Source organism: Manis javanica, chromosome 8, assembly GCF_040802235.1.
Source record: "Manis javanica isolate MJ-LG chromosome 8, MJ_LKY, whole genome shotgun sequence".
Classification (NCBI taxonomy): domain Eukaryota; kingdom Metazoa; phylum Chordata; class Mammalia; order Pholidota; family Manidae; genus Manis; species Manis javanica.
Window position 1 is genome coordinate 35,865,835 of NC_133163.1, and position 25,328 is coordinate 35,891,162.

Genomic DNA, 25,328 nt, shown 5'->3' on the forward strand with positions numbered 1-25,328 from the left:
CGGTGTCACTGATGAGAGGTTTTTAAAATGTTTTCTTCTCAGATTTCAAAAAGTGAAATGAAGCTCTATTTAGAGACTGTATATTGGGAAAATATACTATTCTTGGAAATATCTATAATCATCAGCAATCATTGTAATGCACTATCAGAAGAAGAAAAAAATTGTCTCGGCTCAGCAACTTTCTCTTGGAGGTCAGCCACCGTGAGCTTCCTCTCCCTTCCCGCCAGCCAGGCCACTGCACAGATAAACCGCCAGTTACCTGTGCAGACAACCCAGAGAGGCCAGGCATGCCCCCTGCACTGTGTGGGCCAGGGCAATTTCCCCTGCCCAGGATATGACAGCTTCTCCCAGTGTCCCCTCTCGGTTCTTGATAAAAGCTGTTCTTCCTTATTTGAGAACACTGCACAGAACCGAGGCTGGTTCCCTTCTCTGGGTGACTGTTGTCTGTCATCATGAAGAGGCTTTATCAAATATTTATACACTGAGGTTATTAATAAGACTCTGTTCCCTCCCTATGCAGCATAGTCTGAATGAGCATGTTAATAGCCTCCTCCATCTTTGGGACATTCCTGTGGGCTGTCAGCTTCATTCCCACGGGCAGGCTCTGATGCCAGGCTGTGCCTGTGCTCCTGGCTCCTGGGAGCAGCCAGCATCTACTCCCCACCCTCCACTGGGCCCTCCTGCATGTTGCTTGGCTGAAGAGGTGCCAACAGTGTTGTTTCCAGGGCATCTGTAACAATCACTCATTTCCCCTTTTTTATCCTGTCACTAAGAAAGAAGGACAGGAAGGCTGGTAGCAGCTGAGTCTCTGGGAGCATTTTGCCTCCAAACCCCTTGGCCTTCATGCTCTGGAAACAAGATCAACCACAGAATCTCATTTTATAGTCTAGTGAGAAGGAAGTAGATCAAATGATCACACATGTGCCAACATACACGTAGACATGTATGCATAATGACACATGATAAATGCTGTGAAGATTTAGGGGAACTGTGAATTTATAACATACCCTGTGGCTTTTAACTCATCTGAGGATGGGTAGGGGCTACTTTGAGGGCATGAGGGGAATGGTGGGTGGAGATGGGGGGGCAGGCAGAAGCCATGTCACACTAGGCCTCCTGGGCCATGGATATCTTCAGGACCCTAGCAGGAAGCAGCAGGGTCCTCAGAAGGGGTGACTGAGGAGTTTAATGAGGAGATTATTTGCAGAGGGTTGGCAGGGTTGAAGGATCAAAGGGTTGGAGTCTTTAGCAGGGAGAGCTTTAGACCCTCAGGACAGGAGCTGTGGCCTTCAGTAGAAGGGATGGAGCTACTCCCAACCCATCAAAGGGCTTTTTTACAGGAGAGTGATGTGGTTACATTTGAGGTTTTATTTTTATTTATTTTTATTTTCATTTTTGTTCTGTGGAGTGCTTTTTTTGTTATGTATAGTTAACATAATAGTTTCAGGTGTATAGCATAATGATTCAACATTTCTATACATCACAAAATGCTCACTGTATTTATTTATCATCTGTCACCATACCAAGTTATTAACAGTATTACTGACTATATTCCCCATGCTGTATTTTTCATCCTACAACTGACTTATTTTATAACTGAAAGTTTGTACCTCTTGATCCCCTTCACCTATTTCACCTCTGACAGCCACCAGTTTGTTCTCTCTTGCATTTGGATTGTTAAAGATCACTCTAATCTCAGAGGGGGGAACAGTGGAAAGGGATGAGGCTATGAAAAGGCCCAGGAAGATGTCAGCATAAGCCAGCTTGGGGGTAGGGGAGGAGAAAGTGGTCCACCTCTGCAGCACCATTCTTCTGGTCTGCTACTATCATGGGCTTTCCCTAGTCAGGTGACCTTAGCCAAGTCACTTTAATGCTCCTCAGGGACTTAGCTTCCTCGCCTGGAAAACAAGGGGCTGGAACCAGATGATACACACAAGGCCTCTCCAGCTCTGGCAGCCTGGAAGGAAGCTACCTGTGGAGCAGAACTCTTTACCCTGCATCACGGAGCCTTGGTTCCTGACCTGGGGAAAGGGAATCAGTCCTTTTTAGCAAATCAGCAGATTCTCCAGAATTCTGTTTAGGAAAGGCTAGGCTGAAACAGTCCTGGACCATCCCAACTCCACTGGCCTCACATTCTCAGTGAGTATAGCTCTCCATACAGCTGCCCTGCATGCAGGGCAACAGTGCTTGGTGTCTGTACAGCTGTCTAGTGTGCTAGGTGCATTTTATGCAGATGATCTCACTAACCCTTCAACCACTCCGAAGCAGGCAGGGTAGAGCTATTACCACGCCCCTTTATAAATGAGAGAGGTCACACAGCAGGACATCCCAGGACAGGACTCAAACCCCAGGGTTTTAAAAATCATCCCAGTGCCATTTGGGTGACAGCACTTAGATTTTCTCTAATGTCCTTCACACCAGCATTTTCCCTCTGCTACCTGCCTCTTGAGCTTCTTTGATCAAACCCTGGGTTCATTTTTACTTCTGTCTTATAGCCTCTACTTGTTCTGTGGCACTGTCCAGATCTCCTGTCATTTCACGTCCATAGTTCACCTGTCAGTGGGGCCATGTCACCTCAAGCAGAGACTTCTGCAGCCACTCATGAGCTGCTTTCCCTGGCTCTGGCCTCCTCAGTTCCACTTACACAGGGCAGTTAAAATTGTTGTCCTCCAACAAATTTTCATGAGGTGTTGCTTTACTTAAGAACTTCCAGGCCCCTGTGTACCTGAAGTATAAGTTCACATGCCCTGGACTGCGCTTCTAGGTCTTTGCTCTGGGTAAGTCAACTGTTTGTTACCCACCCATTACCCACACATTTGCCAGTTTCCACCTGAGGGCTTTGAACAAGATTCCCCTTCCTTTCCTTGCCATTCTAAAACTATTATCATCTACAAACATCCCATCAAAAATAGCCTTTTTCAAAAAATGTTTTTCTGATTAAACTGGTCTCTTTAACTTGGGTTTTCTTTTTTCCTGTAATATCTAAAGACTTTATTTTACTTAAAAAGCAATAGGGTGGTGACTTATCTCTTTAAACATTTTTATTAATAAGAATGTATTTTTATATATTGTGTAGGAAAGATTAGAAAAGCATATAAAAAAGAGAAAACTAGAACTATTGTTAATGTTCCATATAGATATTTTGATGCCTATAGATATATGACCGTGTGTATATATATATGTAAATATTAAAATGTTATCTAGAATCTTTTTCACTGAGCATATACTATGAATATCTTTTCATATCAGTAAACAAGCAGATTATGATTTTCATGGTTATATATCTTCCTTTGTATTAAAGTACCCCAATCTAGTTAACCAGCATATCTGTGTTCAACTCTGATCATTTTAAAGTCAGTCTTTACCCAATGTATCTTGAAGATTGTTTTATATTAATAGGTAAACAGCCTCCCCATTCTTTTTACAGCTATATATAGTATTCTATTGTATGGATACATAATTTTAATTTAGCCAGTTCCCTGTTGGTGGACATTTAGGTTGTTTCCAGTCTTTTGCTATCTCAAAAAATGCAATGAATAACATTATATTTAGATTATTTCCCAGGTGTGTAAGTTTATCTGAAGGATAAATTCCTAGAAGTAGAATTACTGGGTCCAAAACTATGTGCATTTCTAATTCTGATCAATCTTTCCAAATTACCTTTCACACCTCCTCCAGTAACATATGAATGGTTTTTTCCCCACATACTTGCCAAACAGATATTGTATCAAACTTTCTAAGTTTGCCCATCTGATAAGTAAAACATAGTACCTTGGTGTACTTTCATTTTGCTTTTTGACTTTTAGTATGAAAAATTTCAAACTTACAGAAAAGTAGAGAGAAAAGTATAATGAATCGTTGCCTAGGTTTAGCAACTGTGAATATTTTGCCAATTTGCTCATTCGTTTTGGGGCTGAAGTATTTTTTAAGGAAATTGAAAATCATCATGACATTTTACCCCTAATATTTTAGTATATGACTGAAAAAGAAGAACATTTCTCACTTAACCATAATACCATTATTATATCTAGCTTTACCCATAGCTTAAAGCAGCTATGTGCTAGTAAAAATGCAGACTTCATAAAATTAACAGTAATTCCCTAATATAACCTAATGTCTATTTAATATTCAAATTTTCCCAGTTGTCTCAAAATGTCTTTTATGATTAATTTGTTCAAACAAGTTAATGACCATGTATTAGATTTTGTATGTGTTATACTTCTATTTTATACTTCGATTATGAATATCTTGGACAACTTTTTACCCATTTAAAAAGACTAGTTTTTCTCTGTCAACTCTTTGTTCACATTCCTATGTCCATTTTGCTGTTGGATTATTGGCCTTTTTCCTTATTTACTTGCAGATATTGTTTACATACTAGGTAAATTAGCCCCTTATAATGTGAGTTACAAATGTCTTTCCTTACTTGTTTGGCTTGCTTATGATATTTTATTCCACACAAAATATTTTTTAGCATAGGTGAACTTTCAATCTTCCATGGCTTGAGAAAAATCATTGTTTGACCCAAATGAAATTTATCCTGGAATATGAGGTATGAGTTTAAGTTAGTTTTCCCTGGATGGCCATTTTGTCAACCCCCTTTACCCAATAATCCATCTCTCCCCTTCATATTTGAAATGCCACCTTTATCAGGTTTTATTAAATGCCTATGTGTGCTTGGGACTATTTCTTTTCCATCAGTAGATCTATCTATTCATATGCTAGTGCCACAATTTTATTATTATAGCCTTATACTACAATTATTTATTCAATAGAAGAAACACCTGGGAAGACTGATCACCTTTTATTACTCTTCTGTTTTGGAATGTTCCTACCTATTTTTGTTTTCCCAATGAATTGTCTTTTTATTGTTATTGGGAACATTACAAGTTAATATTTCAGGAAATGACCCTGCCGAACCTTCAGTGGTCCCTTTTGCCTTTAGGATTTAATCTAAACTTCTTAGCCTTTTATTCGTGGCTTTCCACATCCATTTTAAAAATCTATTTTCCACATGTTTTCTTCTTAGCTTTAGCTATGCAGCAACCCCTGAACAAGCTTTGCCTTTTTATGCCTCTCTGCCTGGAAGGATTCTGTCTTCCTAGCTCCCCTCCTCTGTCTGTCCAAAGTGGCTTTTTCATGAGGCCTCCTTAACTGCTCCAGTTCGAAATGACATCTCTCCTGTTTGACCGCTGACCATTTATTGTATGTGCCTTTTATCTGATAATTAATCCAATATTGCCAAGTGATAGCTTTTATATCATTAAAATGAACTGCCCTTTATCTCTTGTGTGGCTGCAAATTAACTGCTTGTGGGTTTATGTCTTGTTTCCTCAACTTGATTGTGAGGCCCGTGGGGAGAGTGAGCCTGCCTTGGGCTCCCCACAGCATCAGGGCAGGACCCTGCACTTGGTAACAGTAGTAGCAGTAATGGTAACAGTGAGAGTAACATTTACAGCTAGCTTTCCATGTGCCAGGTACTGTTCTGAATACTTTCTGTGTATGAACTCACTCATTCGTGGCTAAATATTTGAGTTTTGGTACTGTAGGTTTATTTGACTGCAAACTCAACCTTTAAAGGATGTGTGGAAGAAAGGGCACCCAGTCACAATTCCCAGACAGTGATTCTAGCTAGATCATCAGAGAGGAATGAGTTTTCTAGGAGAAGCCCTCACATGTAGGGAGGATTGAGGATGACCACAGCCTGGGAAGGAAAAGGAGAGGAAGAAGAACAGATAGGAGTAGAGAGGCCAGGGCTTGGTGACAGCCGGCAGGCACAAGGATTTCCTGAGGCTCTGATGGCTGTGAGTCAGGCCGTGCTGGTGAACTTGTCCCCTTTCCTGCACTGGCAGTATTAGAGCTCTGTAAATAAGGCCTGGCCCCAGGGCAGGGCCTTTGAAGGATTCCTTTCCACAGAGGTGCCTGCAGGATGGCCCGGGGCCCCTGGGGACAGCAGGCCTGATGCCTGCTGGCCTCCCTGCTCTGTCGACACCACCAGGGCTCCCCACTCAGCTGGCTCTGGGCCCCCTGCCCCTCCTGCACTTGGAAGGCTCCTGATGAGCTCCTGGGCTGTACAAGGAGTGAGTGTGCTGGGCGTGCTGATGTGGATCAGCCACAGCAAACGAGCTGGTGAAGATTAATTCCCACCCCTGGGCTTTTCTCTCTTTATGATCATCATTAGCCTCTCGGAATCTTTCTCATGGCTCTACACTGCAAAGTGTTTCAGGGTGCTGAGGATTCTGGGCAATTTCATTCCAGCCTTCAAGTAATAAAAAAAAAAAAAAGAAGCAACCGGGGAGCTGCCTGCCCGAGCTCTCAACCATGGAATTGGCCTTGTGGAGTCCAGGAGGCTTCATTTGTGTTTTGAAAACTGGGGAGCCCTGAGGATGGTCTAGGAAACATCTGCATTGATGTGTATGCCAGCCCAGCAGCCTAGAATTAAGTTCTGTGTCCCCAGCTACAGGTACTTCCTTACCCTCTGCCAGGTGTCAGCATGTAGTGAAAGTTTTGGATTCTTAAAGATGGGAAAAGGAGAAAGGGAGAAAGGCCTTCAGTTTTTTGAGACACTTACTTCTGAAGGGACTAAAAATGCCAGCTCCTTTGGTCAAAGCTATACCACCCACTGGAAGGGCTAGCCTCCTAAAGAACAGGTCTGGTTTCTGGGAAAGCACTGTGGGACTGTGGCTGGCACTGTTGAATGTTTGGATTCAATAGAATAAATACATGTGATCACTTTCCATTCACTATATCATCAAAATTTAGTTACATGTTACTGAAGCAGTCCTTAAAATCAGGAAAGTGGTTTGTTACTGACAAAAGAGTAAAGGCACTTTTCCCCTGAAACTTTGCCCAGAAGCCCAGAATGAATGAATGCCATTTTAATTTCATGTTTAAGACTTGTGAGTAGTAGTTTTCCTCTTCATGGAGGTCTAATATTTAGATGACTGTCATAGCATTCTTCACATAGGACTCCAGCACTTAACATATTTACAATGGAGTATGTCTGCTGCAAGGATGGCGCTGTCTTTCCTGTCCTTGAATTCCCCACCTCCACCCAGAGCCTGGCACCTAATGGTTGTGCAGTAAACATTTGCTGAATGAATGAATAAGTGACTAAAGGGTCTGAGTTCCTAATACTAAAATAGCCTCGCAGTAGGAAGGAATTTGATGCTGTGAGCCTCAGGAACTGCCAGAATTATACCCTTGAGGCTGTGTTGGCTGGGCTCCTCTTTTTGTTGTTGCTAAATCACATATTTAATAATTTAAGAAGCCAACCCTTCCATGGTTTGGGCTCGGTTGAGCAGACAGCCTGCTCCCGTGGCGCTCACTTTCCCCCCTGGCTGGGCTGCTCTGAGTCTGCCCTGGCTGTGACCAGCCCCCACACGCCTCGCCAGGGATCCTCTGTAGCCCTAGGCCCAGCCACACTGCCAAGTCAGCTCCTGCCTGCAGTCTTCAACTAAGGGGCCCAGAAGGCAGTTGCCACAAACTGTTTCCTAAAGCAAACAGAAGGAGGGCTCACTCCTTCTCTGTCCTCTCCCTTCATTTCTCTCTCTTCTGTCATTCTTCTCTATTTATTTATCTCTCACCCCTTCCCTACTGTTTCTGCTATCCCAAGTTCTGTCCTCAATCCAGCATCTGCTTCTTGTCTCCCAGCCCTGACTGGATAGGTTACCAGCATTATTTTACTGAGGTGGCACATACAGAAGCCTGGGCACGAGCCTGGTTTGGGATGATGCTAATTTAGGGTAGGGGTGTCATGTCAGCTTCCCAGATCTCAAAACCAAGAAGCCTTGCGTGGCATTCTGCAGGTGAGAAATGCAACATAATGCAATGGAGAGCTGCCAGTCCAAGCTTCCACTATCCCTAGCCCCATATAGGCCATACATTCCACAGTCTTCACTGTTCCCTTGTGCACCATTCTCCTCTACCTACCAGGAGCAATTTGTTTTTATGTCTCATCAGGCCTAGCACAGGCCTGCCACCAATGGGAGCTGAATAAATGTCTACACAGTCAGCTCTAATACAGCTCTGGAGTACCTACTGTGTGCCAGGCTCTAGGCCTTGGGGATCTAGAGATGAGCAAGACGCATTTCACTGCTTAAGGAGCCTACAGTCTTGCAGGATAAATGACTTAAACTAATACAAATGTGAAGAGAGATATAAATGAGAAATGCAAATGTAGGGGTCAGGGCACACAGGGGGAGATCTAACCTAGGCAAAGGGTCAGGAAGAGCTTTCCAGAGAAGCACTGTTTACACTGACTCCTAAAGAATGGATAGGAATTAGGCAAAGAGTGTGGGGTGGAGTGGAGGGGTCAAGAGAGATCCTTCTAGGCAGAGGGAATATCTGTTGGATGAGTGGATTGGTGAGTATCTGGCACATGGTACAGAGCTTTCTGATGGGCACAGAATAACAGTTGAATTAGGGGTGTGTTGATACTGTACATAGAATGTGGTGGTAGATGTTATTTCTTCATTTTCCCAGTCATGACACATGGATTCATGTTGCCAAAAGGCTATGCTCTGATCACAAATGCTCCTAGGAAGGGAATGGAATAGATACATCAACCTCCTCTGCCAGGGGTGGGGTAATCTTGGGATTACAGTGAAACCCTTCGAACCCATGTCACATTGCACATTGACTCTGCCAACCTCGGGCATCTCACCCAAGGTTCTTCTCTCCACCTAGATGAACGGGAAGTTGTTCAGAAGAAGACCTTCACAAAATGGGTGAACTCAAACCTGGCTCGTGTGCCCTGCCGCATCACTGACCTCTACAAGGACCTGCGGGATGGGCGGATGCTTATCAAGCTGCTGGAAGTGCTGTCTGGAGAGATGCTGGTAAAGTCCCTGCTGTGCTGTGGCCCCTTTCCCTGGGCCTTGTGGTGGTGCTGTGTGCCCTCTTCAGAAAAGGCATGCTCTGGGGTTACCGCCAGTTCTCAGGGAGATGACCAAGGCTTTCTGCTGTTCTTTTGGGGGGTTTCAATTCTTAATGATCCAAGATGTCCATGTGGCTGACTGGATTCTGTGACCTCTTCTCAGAGTTTTGTGTCTCCTTCTGGCCACTTCCGCCCCTTCGTGCTTCTCCCAGAAGCCATGCAGGGTTCTTAACTTTCTCTGCGTGGGGTCTGGGCATCTGTGGCTGTCCTGCAGTAGATCCGCTCAGCCTCCTCACACAGACTAAGATGGATTCTATTACCCAAGAGGAGAAATTATCATCCTTCTTGGAATCAAGAGGAAAGCATGGACGATGTTTTCCTGTGTGTTCTATCACTCTTACAAGTCGGGATTTATTACAGGCCCTCTGGCAGTAATGTTGCCCCTGAGAGAGAACCAGATTAATGTTCATATTGTGCTTTATTACTTCCATTGTGACCTTGCACCTATCAAGCAGGACCTTGTCTCGTTTCTCCCTTGTATAAAGTGATAGTGGTGCCTGATGAGGTACTCTAAGACCCTCAAGGTTTGAATGAAAAGATACTGTGTTCTTCTGTTGCTTTTCAACCCCAGCTTGAAGTTCTACCTCTTACACTGCCCACTAGAAAGCCCACCAGAGAGTTACCCCTGGGAACCCTTCAGATGATGCAGTTCCTTATTAATAGTGGTCCCCTTGAGTTTTGGTTGGGGCCCTTTAGGGATGGGGAGTGAGGAGGTTGGATGGCGGGATGGACCTTTTACCAATCACCAAGCCAAAAGCCACCTTTGTCACCACCCAGCAGTGCATAGTTTTTAAAACACTGCCTGGCACATACTAAATGTTCAGTTAACTATCTCTCATGGCTTTGTGTTTAAATGCCATTTGACAACCCTCCCCGCCCCTCGCCACAAGGCTTTATTGAGACGCAGGTGCAGAGCTCTCAGTGCTCAAGGGAGGGAACCTCTGAACTTTGCTGCAAGGATGGGGTTGTAAAGTATCAAGAACTGAGTGCGGGAGCTGGAGTTTGGCCAGGAGGGTAGAGGGCAGATGCTGATGACCGAGCTGGTCTAGACGGCAGCCACTTCTGGGGTGACCGTGATGTCCCTCCATGCCCACGGGGGCTGATGCTGTTCCTCAGCCAAAGCCCACCAAGGGGAAGATGCGTATCCACTGCCTGGAGAATGTGGATAAGGCCCTGCAGTTCCTCAGGGAGCAGCGTGTGCACCTGGAGAACATGGGCTCCCACGACATCGTGGACGGCAACCACCGCCTGGTCCTGGGCCTCATCTGGACCATCATCCTCCGCTTCCAGGTAGGTTCCCAGGGGCACAGAGAGCGGAGGGAGCCTCTCTAGGCTGCACAGTCTTGTAAGGGCTTGGGAATCTTATAGAATGGTGAATAAAGTGTGAGTGTTCATGCATATTCTGGGAGACTGGAACCCTGTCCTGGGGGACAGTGCTTCTAGGAAGGCCTGACCATCCTCTGCTTTGCCAAATCACTGAAGCACAGGGTGAGCTGTTCAGTCAATGGTGTAGTCTTCTGAGAGAGAAGGTAAAAATTAGTAGATCTGGAAGATCTGCTTTTGTCTCCTTACCTACCTTGCATATGTGTAAAAAAGTCTTTATTTTTTTTTTTAATTTTAATTTTTATTTTTTTGAGAGGGAATCTCTCATATTTATTGATCAAATGGTTGTTAACAACAATAAAATTCTGTAAGGGGAGTCAATGCTCAATGTACAATCAATAATCCATCCCCAGCCTAATTCTCATCAGTCTCCAATCTTCTGAAGCATAACGAACAAGTTCTTACATGGTAAACAAATCTTACATAGTGAATAAGTTCTTACATGGTGAACAGTACAAGGGCAGTCATCACAGAAACTTTCGGTTTTGATCACTCATTATGAACTATAAACAATCAGGTCAATTATGAATATTCGTTTGATTTTTATACTTGATTTATATGTGAATCCCACATTTCTCCCTTTATTATTATTATTATTACTATTTTTAATAAAATGCTGAAGTGGTAGGTAGATGCAAGATAAAGGTAGAAAACATAGTTTAGTGTTGTAAGAGAGCAAATGTAGATGATCAGGTGTGTGCCTGTAGACTATGTGCTAATCCAAGCTAGACAAGGGCAACAAAACATCCACGGATGCAGAAGATTTCTCTCAAAATAGTCAAATATTTTTTTTAAATAGTTGGATTCAGAAATTGCAAAAACAGTATAGATGATCTACTTCTATGTTTTTCTATCAGAAATTTCTCTCCCCACCATGAAATTCAAGGCCCATTATTTGTAAGGAAATTTAGGAAGCTCAAGGGAAGAAAAGGAGGGCCTTCTACCTGCTGGGGGACAGAAAGAACCTAGTCTGAGAAGGGAAAGACAGGGAGGAGGAACACAGCACATAACTTGCCGGTGGAGGACCTCATCTACGTGGTTTGGAGTGTCCGATCTCATTCTCCATGGGGCACATGATTAAACAGTGGTAACAGCAGAATTAGAGGGAATGAAAAGGCAAGAGGAGCTACCAATGCAAATATACCTTCCAGTGCTCCTGTTAACCCACAGCCTTGCACAGCATCACACCGCCCAAGGCGGAAGCAAGGCCTCTTGTTTATCTCAGCACCCTGTTAGAGTCATCAGGCCAGAGATGTCTCCTCTGACAGGAGGAAGCCGTTGCTCTGCAGCCCCCCAACTGAGGCAGGGAAACAGGCCCCTTGGTACCCAGGGCCTCAGGCTGTGCTGTGGCTGCAGGGCTGGCAACCAGCTGGATGAGAGAGGAGGATTCTCCACTGTGAAGCAGAGTGGGAGGGAGCTTCCCCTGAAGAGCAGGAGGACAGCAAGCCATATGCAGATCTAATCCCCCCTCTTGTTCCTGCACCCCCAGATTCAGGACATTATTGTCGAAACTCAGGAAGGCCATGAGACACGCTCTGCCAAGGATGCATTGCTCTTATGGTGCCAGATGAAGACGGCAGGGTAGGTCCTGGGAAGTAGCTACTACCGCACTTCCCCCTACCCACTGCTCCCCTGACCACTGCCATTGTCAGGGAACACGGATGTCATCACCCAGAACCATAGCCACTGTGGCATAACTGACGCCAAGTCTATCCTGATTCTTTGAGGCCTGGGATGCAGGATTTCTTTCCAAAGTGGTCTGGGTCAGACTGTGGGGCCTGTTGGGTGTGGGGTCTCTTGGCCCACCTTTTGGAGGAGCCTCTCTGTGTTGAAGGGGCTGGAGCAGGGACAGGTCCGTTCATCTCCTGGTGTATTGACCCCTTGGTTCATGTTTGTTTGGGGCCTCAAAAGAATCTATTAGATCTTCTTGTCTCTCTTGGATGCAGCTACCCCCATGTCAATGTCACCAACTTTACCTCCAGCTGGAAGGATGGCCTGGCCTTTAATGCCCTGATACACAAGCACCGGTAAGAGGGAGGGCAGGGTTGTAGGAATGCATGTTAACGTCCCTGCTTCCCTTAGATTCCAGTCACACCCCCTGCCCTCTGCCCCACGTGCAGGGGCTCACAGCTGCTCCCTCCTCTGCTTCTGTCTCCTCCTTTCAGTCTACCTGCTGAGCTACCTCCCAGCCTCTGCCCAGTGTCTTTGCTTGTGGGATGCTGTGGCCATCCCCTTTTAGCAGTCTCACTTCATCCCCAGGCCCGACCTGATTGACTTTAATAAGCTGAAGGACTCTAATGCCCGACACAACCTGGAGCACGCATTCAATGTGGCTGAGCGTCAGCTGGGCATCATCCCGCTCCTTGACCCCGAAGGTAAGCCAGCACCCATCCCAGCCCTTCACTGCTGGGGTGGGTGCGGCCTCATGCTTGGGGGAGCACCAGACTGACAGGGCACATGGAGGAGTCTAGGGAGGTGCTGGGCAAGCCATGGGTACAGTGCGAGGATGGTGGCTGGGCCAGGGTTCTGCTCTGGGCCTGCTTTTCAGATCCAGGTTGGTTCCCAACACTTCACCCAGCCGACTGGGCACCCACCCTAGCCTTTGGATCCTTCTTTTCTCTTCTTTCATAGTTTGAGGTCCGAATATGGGTTTCATCCTCTCACTAAAATTGCAGACCCATCACTCTTGCATTCTCACCCTGCTGTTTGTCACTTGGTATTTGTAGTTGAAGTTCCTGCTGGAGGAACAGGGAGATAAATCCTGTGAGCCTGACATTTCCAGCTTCCAGTTTGGTCCTGAGAGTTCACCTTTCCCCCTTACAGATGTTTTCACAGAAAACCCAGATGAGAAATCCATTATTACCTATGTGGTGGCGTTTTACCACTACTTCTCCAAGATGAAGGTGCTGGCAGTGGAGGGCAAGCGCGTTGGCAAGGTACTGAGCTGTTTTCACCTTGTTGGTGACACTCAGGCCCTGCCTGAGATGTTCTCTTCCCATCCTAAGAGTTTTGTGTCTGGTCTGGGCTCAGCTGCATGGGGCGTGCGGAACACGGCCAACCAACTTTCTCTGACGCCATTGCCAACTGAATAGCTACCAAGCTGAATTCCAAAGTAGTTTGATGGTCTGTCCTGAAAAATGTCAGAGCCTGCAACTCTGAGCCCATCTCCCACCCACAAACCCATGTCTCATGAACATTCCCACATTAACAAGATGAACTTTAATTTGTTAGTTTATTGTGGTTTCTGGCCTCTCAGGCACCTATGGTATATTAAGAACCCATCCTCTATACAGACCCTCATGCAAGATACCTTTTCCCTGCTGGGTCTTTAGCTCCCCAAGGGTAAGGACCATTTCTTATTCAATCTTTGTGTGCCTGGTGTTCAGCAAAGATAGTGCCTAGATGCCCTCAATTCCTAATACACATTTTAAAATAAGACCTTGGCCCCTCTAGTGGCTGGTGTCCTGGTACAGTGAGCTTACCAACCTTTTATAGGATTAGAAGAAGAGGGGAGCTGACCCTGAGCCCTAGCAAAGCCAGCTCCCTCCTGATGTTGCCAGTATACTTCCAGTCCACTCCTGCTTTAGCACCAGTCTTGGATGTGAGAGAATAAACCCAACATAGAATAGTCCAGAGCTTGAGGGGGGAGGACCACTTCAGTTGTGGTCCTCATTGTTGGCCTCCTTGACATCACTACTCTTCCGATGAGGGTGAGTGAAAAGGTGATTCCCTAGGTAATTGACCATGCCATTGAGACCGAGAAGATGATTGAAAAGTACAGTGGGCTGGCCTCGGACCTGCTTATCTGGATCGAGCAGACCATCACTGTCCTGAACAGCCGCAACTTTGCCAACTCCCTGATGGGCGTCCAGCAACAACTACAGGCCTTCAGCACCTACCGCACTGTGGAGAAGCCTCCCAAGTAAGGGCCCTAGCACTCAGGAGGGTGGGCATCGGTGGCTGAAAAATTGTCAGAAGGTAGGACCAGGCTCTGGGCCTTGAGAAGAATATCCAGGAGGCATATCCTAGAAGCTAGAGCGCTTCACATCTGTGACCTGCTTCATCCCCTCCTTCTCCCTGTTTCCAAGCCATCAGCTTAGGGGAAATGGACATAGATGAGGAACCCCCAGCTCTGAGCTAGAGAAAGTGCTTTCTCAGGTCCCTGAGGGGGAGCAGGAGTGAAATCTCAGGTTTCTGAATCTCTTCAAAGAGTCTGTGCTGGAAGGTTCTCTCATCTGTGCACTGAGCTGCCGGTTTGTTGCGGTGGTAACGTCTGTATGTTCAGCCAAGCTCTCTGAGTGGGGCCTTGCTGATCATTAGGTACTACTTCTTTTTCTTTCCGTCTGTCATTATTCATCAGCACAACATTTAGCCTGCCTCTTGGGATCTCTGCCTCACCCCAGTGTGTCCAGGGCCTGTGTTCATGTGTATGCACATACGCACACACACAACTGTGCGTGCACAAGCACATACATGCATATACATAAAAACATTCACATACAAGCACAGGGGGCTTTCCAGCTTATCCAGCTCTCCTGAAACAAATTTCTAGCTCATTGGTGTTCCCCTCTGCCTTATTCTTCTCCCTTTCATCTCCCACACTCTTCATTCATGCTCTCAAACAGTGAAAGGTGGGACAGACTCTAGAGTGTACTATAAACAAGTATCTGATTTCTGGTCTGACGCTAACCCACTTTTAAAGTCCTAAATTCACTACAGATAACATTCCCCGTGAGTCTACCAGGCACTGCACACAGGGGTGATATTTCATGGCTGTACAGATGGTGATTAGGGCCACAGCCCTCTCGAAGTACCTGTGAGCCGTCTGTTCTATTAAACTGGCTTCAAGATGGGGACCCTGCTGACAGCTGCTACTCAACTGCTACATAGAGGATGCAGAAGTGTGAAAGTACCCAGTTACCTGGAGACTGGACCTCAGTTCTAGATATCCCTCCTGCTGCCAGTCCGCATCTCCTATACCTGAGATCTCCCAAAACTCACCCTTTCTTTTCCCCTCTGAAACATTCGGCCTTTAGGACCTGTCAGGAGAGCTGGCTCATTAGTAGTCAGTCAGGTGAAAGTTGCTTTCCGGGCAATATGTTCTTTTGTAGATTGTGTTTCTTCTAAGGTTTTACTGACTCAATAAAAACGTAAGTAAAAACCAGAAGTCTTCATCATGTGCAAAACAAGGAAGAGTTTCTTTGAGTCAATTGGTAAAATTTGGTACCTATAGGAATTACCAGAATACTCCAGTTAGCCATTCCCCTGTGGAAGCAAGTGGTAAGCAAACAGTGTTTACGTTGAGTTTTCTCTGATTTGCATCATAAAGACTCAGCTCTTATTAGCTCTCAGTTGGTGAATATGCTAGGTGTTTCAACAGGTAAGTAAACCTGTAGATCCTCTTTACTTTTTGTTTTTTAAGGGAAATAGGCTTTTCTATCCAAGCTCCAAGATTCCAGGTTCCCTGTTGGCTTAAGCAAAAACCTATCTATGAGAATGTCAACACTAATCTCCATACCTCTCTTTTCTTTACAGGTTTCAGGAGAAGGGGAATCTGGAAGTCCTGCTTTTTACCATCCAGTCCCAGATGAGAGCCAACAATCAGAAAGTGTATACACCGCATGATGGGAAACTAGTTTCTGACATCAACCGGGTACAGTAGTGTTTTCAATTACACGTTGCCGGCAGGCTGATTGAGTTCCTGATAAAAGTGCAGGACTGGGCACAGGACAGAGTTAAACCAAGTCACTTCCTGTGGTGTTATCAATTACACATGCTGGCTATTTGGGGGTGCTATCTGAGCCTACTTCTAAGATACCAAACTCTCCCCACTGTCCATCAGTTCAACATCCTGTTCAAATCCTGACCATCCATCTTTGGGGCCTTTTTATTACATAGTCTCTATAGAACCTTGAATTTCCTTGAAGATGGAATATTAACTACTTATAACAGAAAGAAAGTTTTCTGATATTTCAGAGGTTTGGAGTCTTAACACCACTTGAAAGTTCTAATAGAATGAAGGTAGTCATTTAGTCAGTAAGAACTTACGGAGTTCCCACAGAGGCAAATAACATTATACTAGACCAAGAGTCTGAAGCATGTTTAGGGGAGAAGAGAGATGGAAGATCCTGACCAGTGGCGTCCTATTCTTTGGTATGAATGCCAACAGGCTGTTACTGAACTTTAATCTAGGTTCTACCTAGATTAAATCGCTCAGTGTTGGATGAAAGAGATGGACCCACCAAACCCATGTTTCTCTTGTGTCCCAAGAATCCTCCTCTGTATCTTGTGCAGGCCTGGGAAAGCTTGGAGGAAGCTGAATATCAGCGGGAGCTGGCTCTGAGAAATGAGCTCATTCGGCAGGAGAAACTGGAGCAGTTGGCCCGCCGCTTTGACAGGAAGGCTGCAATGAGAGAGACATGGCTCAATGAAAACCAGCGCCTCGTGGCCCAGGTAAGGGGGGACACACTGGCGAGAGCAGGAGAGGGGAAGTTCTCCAGAGCCCCCAGCAGTCAGCTGCCTCTCGGTGGCAGTGGAATGACACTCTCCACAGGCCTGGCAGCCCTGCTCCCTGTAACTAGGTGGATCAAGATTCCCATCTGAGAAAGAACTCTCCAGAGTTTATTAAGCTTCATTTTTAGGGAAGAGCCTCACAGTCCCAAAATGGCCCCCAAAGTTGTCTTTTGTGAGCCAGTAGCATCAACTAAAGCCAGGGTTTGAGTGGGCTTTAAGCAATGGTCCTCCAGGGACATGACAGAAACAGAGTGCACCTCGTGTATGTCAGCCTGCCATTTGGACTCCTGCCTCTAGAAGCGTGTCATATTTCACTAGCTAAAAATTGACCCCAGGGCTTATCCACAAGAGCATCTGTTCCTTCCCACTTGGAGCTTGGAATCAAGTTAAATATCCAGAAGGGGGAAACCAAGTATTCTGAGAGAATGGGAGGGTGTGTGTGCACCCTGGACAGCATGGAGGCAGGCCATCTGTGTACAGCTGCACAGTTCACGTGAAAAGCAGGGCCTTCCCACCCCAAATCAGGCAGGCCCATTCAGGGCAGGGTGGTGAGTGCCAGCAGGCCGCAAAAGGGCTCTGTGAGTAACATACGTACAGCATACCCGCACATACGGTGAGTAAAATCATGAGCTGCTTTTAAAGGCTCTTGTGAGAGATTTAGTCTCTAGAACTTGGCTCTGATAAGACTGGCTGGAAAAGACAGCAGAACTAACTCCTTGGGAATAGGCTTCCCACTCAGCAGTTGTTCTGAAGGGACCTGGTTTCCCTGTGTGTGGGGACGAGCCCAGGAAAGCCTGACTGAGCTGCGTGCTTTTCTCCTGGGGGACAGGATAACTTTGGGCATGACCTGGCAGCTGTGGAGGCAGCCAAGAAGAAGCACGAGGCCATTGAGACTGACACGGCTGCCTACGAGGAGCGCGTGAGGGCCCTGGAGGACCTGGCCCAGGAGCTGGAGCAGGAGGACTACCATGACCAGAAGCGTATCATGGCCCGCAAGGACAACATCCTACGCCTGTGGAGCTATCTGCAGGAGCTGCTGAGGTCCCGCCGCCAAAGGCTTGAAATGACCCTAGAACTGCAAAAGCTCTTCCAGGACATGCTGCACAGCATCGACTGGATGGACGAGATCAAGGTGGGCCCTGGGGCTGCCTGTCCCCCACACCTAGCACCCCGCCTGGGCCTCAGTGCCAGCCCTGCAGTTAGGGTATGCCTCCTTACATGCCTCCGGCCCGTCATGTCCCTGAGTCACAATGGAATGGCGGTAGAGTGTCTGGCTGCATCTGCCTATTGACTGCTTGGCTCACTCAGGTCCAGACAAGTTACCAGCCCAAGTCTACGGTATCTCCAGTAATCAAGAAATCCTGGGTTCATAGTAGCTCAGCCTGCAACCCACAGGGGCTAGGAGAGACAGATGTTAATCAGGAGCCTACAGAGTCAGGCTCTAAGTAATCGCAATTTGACTCTGGTTAGAATCCAGATCTCCCAGCACAGGGGCAACCAAGAAGCCTGAATCTCCTCTCCCTCCACCACAGCAGGTCTCACGTGAGGAGGCACAGCAGACTGACCATGGAGCTTTTTAAAAATACATATGCCCAGGCCCCAAACCTCAAGACAGATGCAGGAGATGGTGTGGGGATTTGAGCTTCTCTAAGATATTCCCTGAGTCAGTCTTGTGGTCCCTCCCATAGGCATTACTGCTCTATAGCTTCTTCCAGGGTGAGCAGAGCCATTTTCCAGCAGCTGCTGATTTGCCCCGGCCCAGATACCATGGACACTCCCTTTGGAGGGGTCTCTTCTAATGTGCATGTCTCTTCACTTCTCCTTGTTCCCTCTATCCTATCTGTCCTGTCTGCAGGCTCACCTCTTGTCAGCCGAGTTTGGGAAGCACTTATTGGAGGTCGAAGACTTGCTACAGAAGCACAAGCTGATGGAGGCTGACATCGCCATCCAAGGGGACAAAGTGAAAGCCATCACCACAGCCACGCTGCAGTTCACTGAAGAGAAAGGTGAGGCCTTGGAGGGCCCCCTGTTGAGATCTCTGGAGCCAGAGCACCATCCTATAGCTCAGCACTCCAGCCCCCCAGCTTGGATAAATCTCCAAGCTTTAGAATTCTGCTCCTTCCATCAACTAATGGTGCAAGAAAGAAGCTTGAGGGATAGCAAAACCCTCCAGCAAGCAGGCAACTGCTTTGGTAATCTGTAGTCAGATGGTGTCTGTAAGCATCATCCATCTTTCATTCTCTCTGCTAATTCAAGTTATGGCAGGTCTCTAGCTCTGGGTCTTAAATAAGAGTCCCTGCTGCATACTTGGGGTATCATCTTGAAATGTGTGTCTGGGCTTTTTAAAAATAACTCCACATTGTGTATTTCTACTGAGAGATGAGCCGACTTATTCCTGAAGTTTTAGTGGGAACAGATTAGAATGTGGCCGCTCCCTGAACACCTGGGGACCCCCCGAATCCAATCCCAAGGTCCCAGTGAGATGGCAAGCTCTGTATCATGTGCTTCTAGCCCAGCAGCTGATCTGGAGCTTGCCCACGAACAAAGCCCTCACCCCTTTTGTCCTCCCTCCTCTCATTCCTCCCAGGGTACCAGCCTTGTGACCCCCAGGTTATCCAGGACCGTGTCAGCCACCTGGAGCAGTGCTTCGAGGAGCTGAGCAACATGGCAGCTGGGCGGAAGGCACAGCTGGAGCAGTCAAAGCGGCTCTGGAAGTTCTTCTGGGAGATGGATGAGGCCGAGAGCTGGATCAAGGAGAAGGAACAGATCTATTCCTCCCTGGACTATGGCAGGGACCTGACCAGCGTACTCATCTTGCAACGCAAGCACAAGGCCTTTGAGGATGAGCTCCGTGGGCTGGACGCCCACCTGGAGCAGATCTTTGAGGACGCTGATGGCATGGTTGCACGGAAGCAGTTTGGGCACCCGCAGATCAAGGCCCGGAGGGAGGAGGTGTCCGCCCAGTGGAACCAGCTGAAGGAGCTGGCTGACTTCCGCAAGAAGAACCTCCAGGATGCTGAGAACTTCTTCCAGTTCCAGGGTGATGCAGATGACCTGAAGGCTTGGCTGAAAGATGCCAACCGGCTGCTCTCAGGCGAAGACATAACACAGGGTGAAGGGGCCATACGGGCCCTGGAGAAGAAGCACAGGGACTTCCTAGAGGAACTGGAGGCCAGCTGCCGAGTGATGGAGCAGCTGGAAGAGCAGGCCCAGAGTTTCCCCCAAGAGTTTCGGGATTCCCCAGATGTGACTAATCGGCTGCAGGCCCTCCGGGAGCTCTACCAGCAGGTGGTGGCCCAGGCCAACCTGCGTCGGCAGAGACTGCAGGACATCCTGGACCTGTACACAGTATTTGGGGAGACAGACGCCTGTAAACTGTGGATGGATGAGAAGGAGAAGTGGCTGGACAAGATGGAAATGCCAGACACGCTGGAGGACCTGGAGGTCGTGCAGCACAGGTCAGAGCCAGGCCTTCTCTTCCAACCCTCCCTGCCCCATGGCCTGCATTCTGCCTCCACTTAGTGTGGGCAGCCTCGAGTTCAGCAAAGATCTCTTCTGGAGGCTATGAGACCCAGAGTCACAGGTTCTAATCTGCCTCTGTGGCTTTGAGAACTTCACCCTATGGGGCCTTCCTCAAAATAAGCAAAGGGAATCTTTCTGGTCCAGTTACTTGCTTACTTTTCACTGAGCAGTCTTTGTTCAAATGACTTATATATGGAGCCCCTGATATATAACACCGAGGAAAGGAGAGCTGTTTGGTGATGGGGGAGGTGAGAGGCTGGGACCCCACCAGCACTAGCTTTGTGTGGCAGTCCTTGAGCCACAGAACCCCAAGGAGCTACAGGGACCAGTTTGTAAACCACTGGCCTGCAAGGCCATGGCCAATATTCAAGTTCCAGCAGCACTCTGGCATGGGGAAGCGTGCCCCAAGTCTGTGTCCCTCCAGCATCCTAAGTACAAATCAAGGGAGTTGAGGAGCAGGAGAGGTCACTCCCTGGAGTACATGATATGGTCCCATGCTGATGCTGAAGGAACCTGGGCCCTTATCCGAGAGGGGTCGGCTTTCATAGCCACAGAATGCCCCTTCCCTCAGCAGCTCTTCCTTCTCTACCCAGGGATGGAGCCCCTGGCTGAGGAGGGAAGTCCTTCAGGCCAAGGTGTCAAGGCAGTGGAATTATGGCCCACGAGCAACAGCTGGGGCAGTGGAGGCATGGCAGGTGGACTCGGTGGCAGTTAATCCCCGACACCTCTTTTTGCCCCCTTGTGCCTCTTTGTTGAGTCAGTGGCCTATGTACTAGTAGGTAACCAGCTCTTTCCTAGCCTAGTCCAAGTAATGCCCCTTCCCTCAGCAGCTCTTCCTTCTCTACCCAGGGATGGAGCCCCTGGCTGAGGAGGGAAGTCCTTCAGGCCAAGGTGTCAAGGCAGTGGAATTATGGCCCACGAGCAACAGCTGGGGCAGTGGAGGCATGGCAGGTGGACTCGGTGGCAGTTAATCCCCGACACCTCTTTTTGCCCCCTTGTGCCTCTTTGTTGAGTCAGTGGCCTATGTACTAGTAGGTAACCAGCTCTTTCCTAGCCTAGTCCAAGTAATGCTAAACCATAAAATTAGACCCATGAATCAGGACATAGGGTGTGACACCATGTCTTTCTTCTTTCTCCCCCTTTACCTGGTCAAACATATTTAGGAGGTGGAAGGAGAAAGCAAGAGCTACATTTCTGGAGACAGGGTGGTAGGCAATGAAGTGGCCGCGATGCCTTACCAATCCTCATTTTCTCTGTCCATATCAGGTTTGAAATCCTGGACGAGGACATGGAGACTTTGAAGACGCAGATTGATGGTGTGAACGCTGCAGCCAACAGCCTGGTAGAGAATGGCCACCCTCGTAGTGGAGAAGTGGTGCAGTGCCAGGAAGGCCTGAATTCCAGGTTGGGTGTGGGTAGAGCTGGGGGCATCATATCTGGGCACCCGGCACAACCCTGGGATGTAGCCCCAAAATTAGCACACGTGCCGTGCCCTGCCAGGTTGTACCCTCAGAATACCTGTCTTTCTCAGCCAGTCTCCCTCTGACCCTGGAACTGTAGCAGCAGGGAGGAGGGACCTGTGTGGTGACTGGTCCGGGAGGGATGGAGATGTGTTCTCCCCACTGTGTGGTGTGGGGGTGGGGGTCCTGTGTGATGGAGGGGGTGTTCTGAGTGCACCCACAGTTAGAATCAAGCCATATGGTCCTCATGCCACGTTTCCCTGCACATTCTTAGGCAGGGAAAATTGCGCCCGGAGAGCTCTTAAGCACTGTCCATAAAAGCTCCTGCCTGCACCAAACTGCAATATTAGTAATGAGGCTGGCTTGAATGAAGAAGAGAATTAGCAGGAAGCCTTGAGCACACTTCTTGGCCAGAACAAAGAACAGGCCCCGAGGAGCCGTTGGAGATGGGTGCTTTCAGTACTGCGCCTAATTGCCCAGGAGTTCCTCGAGGATCTCTGAGGACAGTCCTGTGACCCTGTTTGTTACCCTGGGCCCTGCACACACGGTATCCATGTTCACCACCTTTCCATCACCTGAGTGCCTTTCCCTACATGGTGCCTGAGCCTTGCTTTGCCTGAGGCCATCTAATAGTGGGGTTAGGGAAGGCTCAATTGTAAAGGAAAGGGCCGAGCACAGTGGGGACTCTGGCGGGCTCCTAAGGAGAGGCCAGGGGTGACTGGGATGCTTGGAGTCACTGGAGTGGGGCTGATTGTCTCAGCTTCCAAAGATGGAGATTCCTCTGTAATCTGAAGTTTATGCAGAGAAGGAGGGTATTTCTTTGCTCTTCTTTAGGCTTGAAAGTAATGAGGGTGTAAGTGTGTATGTGTGCATGTGTGGGTGAATGTGTGCATGTATGAGACAGACTGGAAGAACTTGTCTGCTATATATCTGTTGCCTTAATGAGCTATCATCAGAGAAAGATCTTTACAGACCTCTAAGCCAAGCACCATCCTAAGTGAAATACATCAAGGTTCTTCCATCCTTAGGTGAAAGAAAACCTGAGACATGAAATGGCAAGGTGGTTTTCCATTAAATCTGAGAGTTAAAGATACCTGAGAAATCTTCTAGTCTAGCCATGTACCCCAGACAGCCTGCGTCGTACACAAACACTCCCAGGGATGGGGAGCTCATCCCCTCACGATACAACAGTCCCATTTTAGGGCAACTCCTTTTGAATAGAAAGTTTGATCTCATATTGAGTGGAAATCTACCTTGAAATTTATGTACATTGGTTCTGGATCTGCAGTTTAGAGGGATCAAAACCTATTCTGATTGTTTGTCCATGTGATAGCTCTTCACATATTTTTTCGACCAACCGTCATTCTTTACCTCTACCACGGCCCTGCCCCAACTCCCCTGCTGTTCTCTCAGCCAGAGTTCATTCTCCTCCAACCACACGTTTCAAATCCTGCCCATCCTTCAGGCCAGTCAAGGCTCCTCTCCTTCCCAGTTCCCAAGATGAAACCCTATCTTTCCTTCCATCTGCCTAGTCTCTCAACCACCAACCCCCAGGGGGTGGGGATACAAAGGTAACCCAGATACTCAGGGCCCTGCCCTTAAAGAGATCCCTCCCATGGGGGCGCTGGAGATCTCTTCCTTGAGCTACGGCTTAGCTGGCCACCTCAAACCCGCCGCCATCACTTCCACCGCTCCTCACAGCTCCCTCCGTCCTCTCTGCTTGATAGGTAACATTGTACTTTATGCTGTAGCTATTTTATGAGCTTGTCTTAATTTCTCTCTAAGTCATGCATTCCACAGGGCAAAGTCTGGCTAGGAATGCGTTCTCCCAAAGGCTGACATGATGTTTATACCTTGTAGCTTTCAAGAAAGATGGACTCAAAAAGCAAATGAACATTCAACATACCCTCATGTGATCATATATTACAGTGATCAGAATGAGTAAATCTAGGTCCAGGGGAAGTGTCCCTGGCGGCCTGGGCCCAGGCTGATGGGAGCTGCAGTCCAGCCTTTAGCCCCCGGGACATCTGCCAGTTTCATTCCAGCACTGCACTTGAAGGATAAGATTGTTATTCATTTCATTTATAATCCCAGCTTTTCCCATCCCCCCTTCCTCTTCCTGTTCCACCTCTTCACCAGGCCTCTTTTCCTTTAGAACCAAAGTGATTTTCATAGGCCCTGGGCACTTAGAAGTAGTCTTAGGCATTTGCTTGGTTCCTCTAGGGCAGCTGGAGCCCTATGGCCTGAAGCTTTCTTGACGTTGATAATGTGGGCTTTTTAATTATTTTCAGCATTTCAAAAAATCTGGGGAAATTCAACTATATGCAGAGCCTAACTAAATGTCACATTCCTTTACTTATGGTAGGATCACATCACTGCTCGCCTCCTGCTGATGGAAAGATTTGATTGGCAGTTATATTGTTTTGGGTAAAATTGGATAAATGAATTTTACTCACTGCAGTTTGTTGGGTAGATGGTTTTCGGCATGCCAGGTTAATGGGGAGAGACTCTGGTGGGAAATCTGGGAAGGGATGCAGTGTGGGAAGTGTTTAGGAAGAGGGTGTCTCTGTCCCCCAACCATGTCCTCTATGGCAGGTGGCAGGCATTCCAGACCATTGTGTCAGACCGGCGGCAGAAAGTGAACTCGGCACTCCGGATGCACAACTTCTGCGTGGACTGTGAGGAGATTAGCAAGTGGATCGTGGACAAGACAGAAGTAGTGAAATCCACAAAGGACCTGGACCAGGATCTGGCAGGCATCATCGCCATCCAGCGGAAGCTGTCAGGGTTGGAGCGTGACGTGGACACCATCAAGTCCCGTGTGGGTGACCTGGCACGTGAGTCACAGTGGCTGATGGAGTCTCACCCTGAGCAGAGGGAGGACATTGGCCGGCGGCAGGTGTATGTGGAGGACCTGTGGAAGGAACTGCAGCAAGCACTGGAGGACCAGGAGGTCTCACTGGGTAAAGCCAGCCAGTTGCAGGAATTCCTGCGGGAACTGGATGACTTCCAGGCTTGGCTGTCCAAGGCCCAGAAGGCCGTGGCCTCTGAGCACATGCCTGAGTCCCTCCCAGAAGCCGAAGAGCTCCAAACGCAGCATAAAAACATTGAGAAAGAGATTGAAGGGCACCAAAAATCCTACCAGCATGTCAAGGAATCTGGAGAGAAGGTGATCCATGGCCAGACAGACCCAGAGTATCAGCTGCTGGGCCAGCGGCTGGAGGGCCTGGATACTGGTTGGGATGCCCTACGGCGGATGTGGGAGAGCCGCAGCCACTCCCTTGCCCAGTGCCTTGAATTCCAGAAGTTCCAGAGAGATGCCAAGCAGGCTGAAGCTATCCTCAGCAACCAGGTAGGGAGAGGCAGTCAGGGCTGGGGGTATGGAGTCTCTCAGGGCAGCAGCACTAGGGAATCTACAGATGTGCTACAGGGCTCAGGAACCAAATTACACTTTCCTTGGACTCTAGCCACTAATTGGGGGTGAAATCCTTTTTTTTTCCATATCAAAAGCC

General features: G+C 47.8%; 1 protein-coding gene across 2 annotated transcripts in view; it reads left to right on the forward strand.

Annotated features, from left to right (window-relative positions):
- SPTB (spectrin beta, erythrocytic) overlaps nt 1-25,328 on the forward strand; it is a 107,339-nt gene that overhangs the window by 54,154 nt on the left and 27,857 nt on the right. For both annotated transcript variants that reach the window (XM_017660418.3, XM_017660419.3), the window contains 14 exons: nt 8,689-8,840; nt 10,055-10,228; nt 11,811-11,902; nt 12,268-12,348; nt 12,581-12,696; nt 13,145-13,257; nt 14,056-14,243; nt 15,857-15,974; nt 16,616-16,774; nt 17,664-17,966; nt 18,690-18,840; nt 19,422-20,292; nt 21,623-21,760; nt 24,412-25,168. In XM_017660418.3, the coding sequence (XP_017515907.3) occupies nt 8,689-8,840; nt 10,055-10,228; nt 11,811-11,902; nt 12,268-12,348; nt 12,581-12,696; nt 13,145-13,257; nt 14,056-14,243; nt 15,857-15,974; nt 16,616-16,774; nt 17,664-17,966; nt 18,690-18,840; nt 19,422-20,292; nt 21,623-21,760; nt 24,412-25,168 (3,413 nt within the window). The remainder of the gene's footprint in view (nt 1-8,688; nt 8,841-10,054; nt 10,229-11,810; nt 11,903-12,267; nt 12,349-12,580; nt 12,697-13,144; nt 13,258-14,055; nt 14,244-15,856; nt 15,975-16,615; nt 16,775-17,663; nt 17,967-18,689; nt 18,841-19,421; nt 20,293-21,622; nt 21,761-24,411; nt 25,169-25,328) is intronic.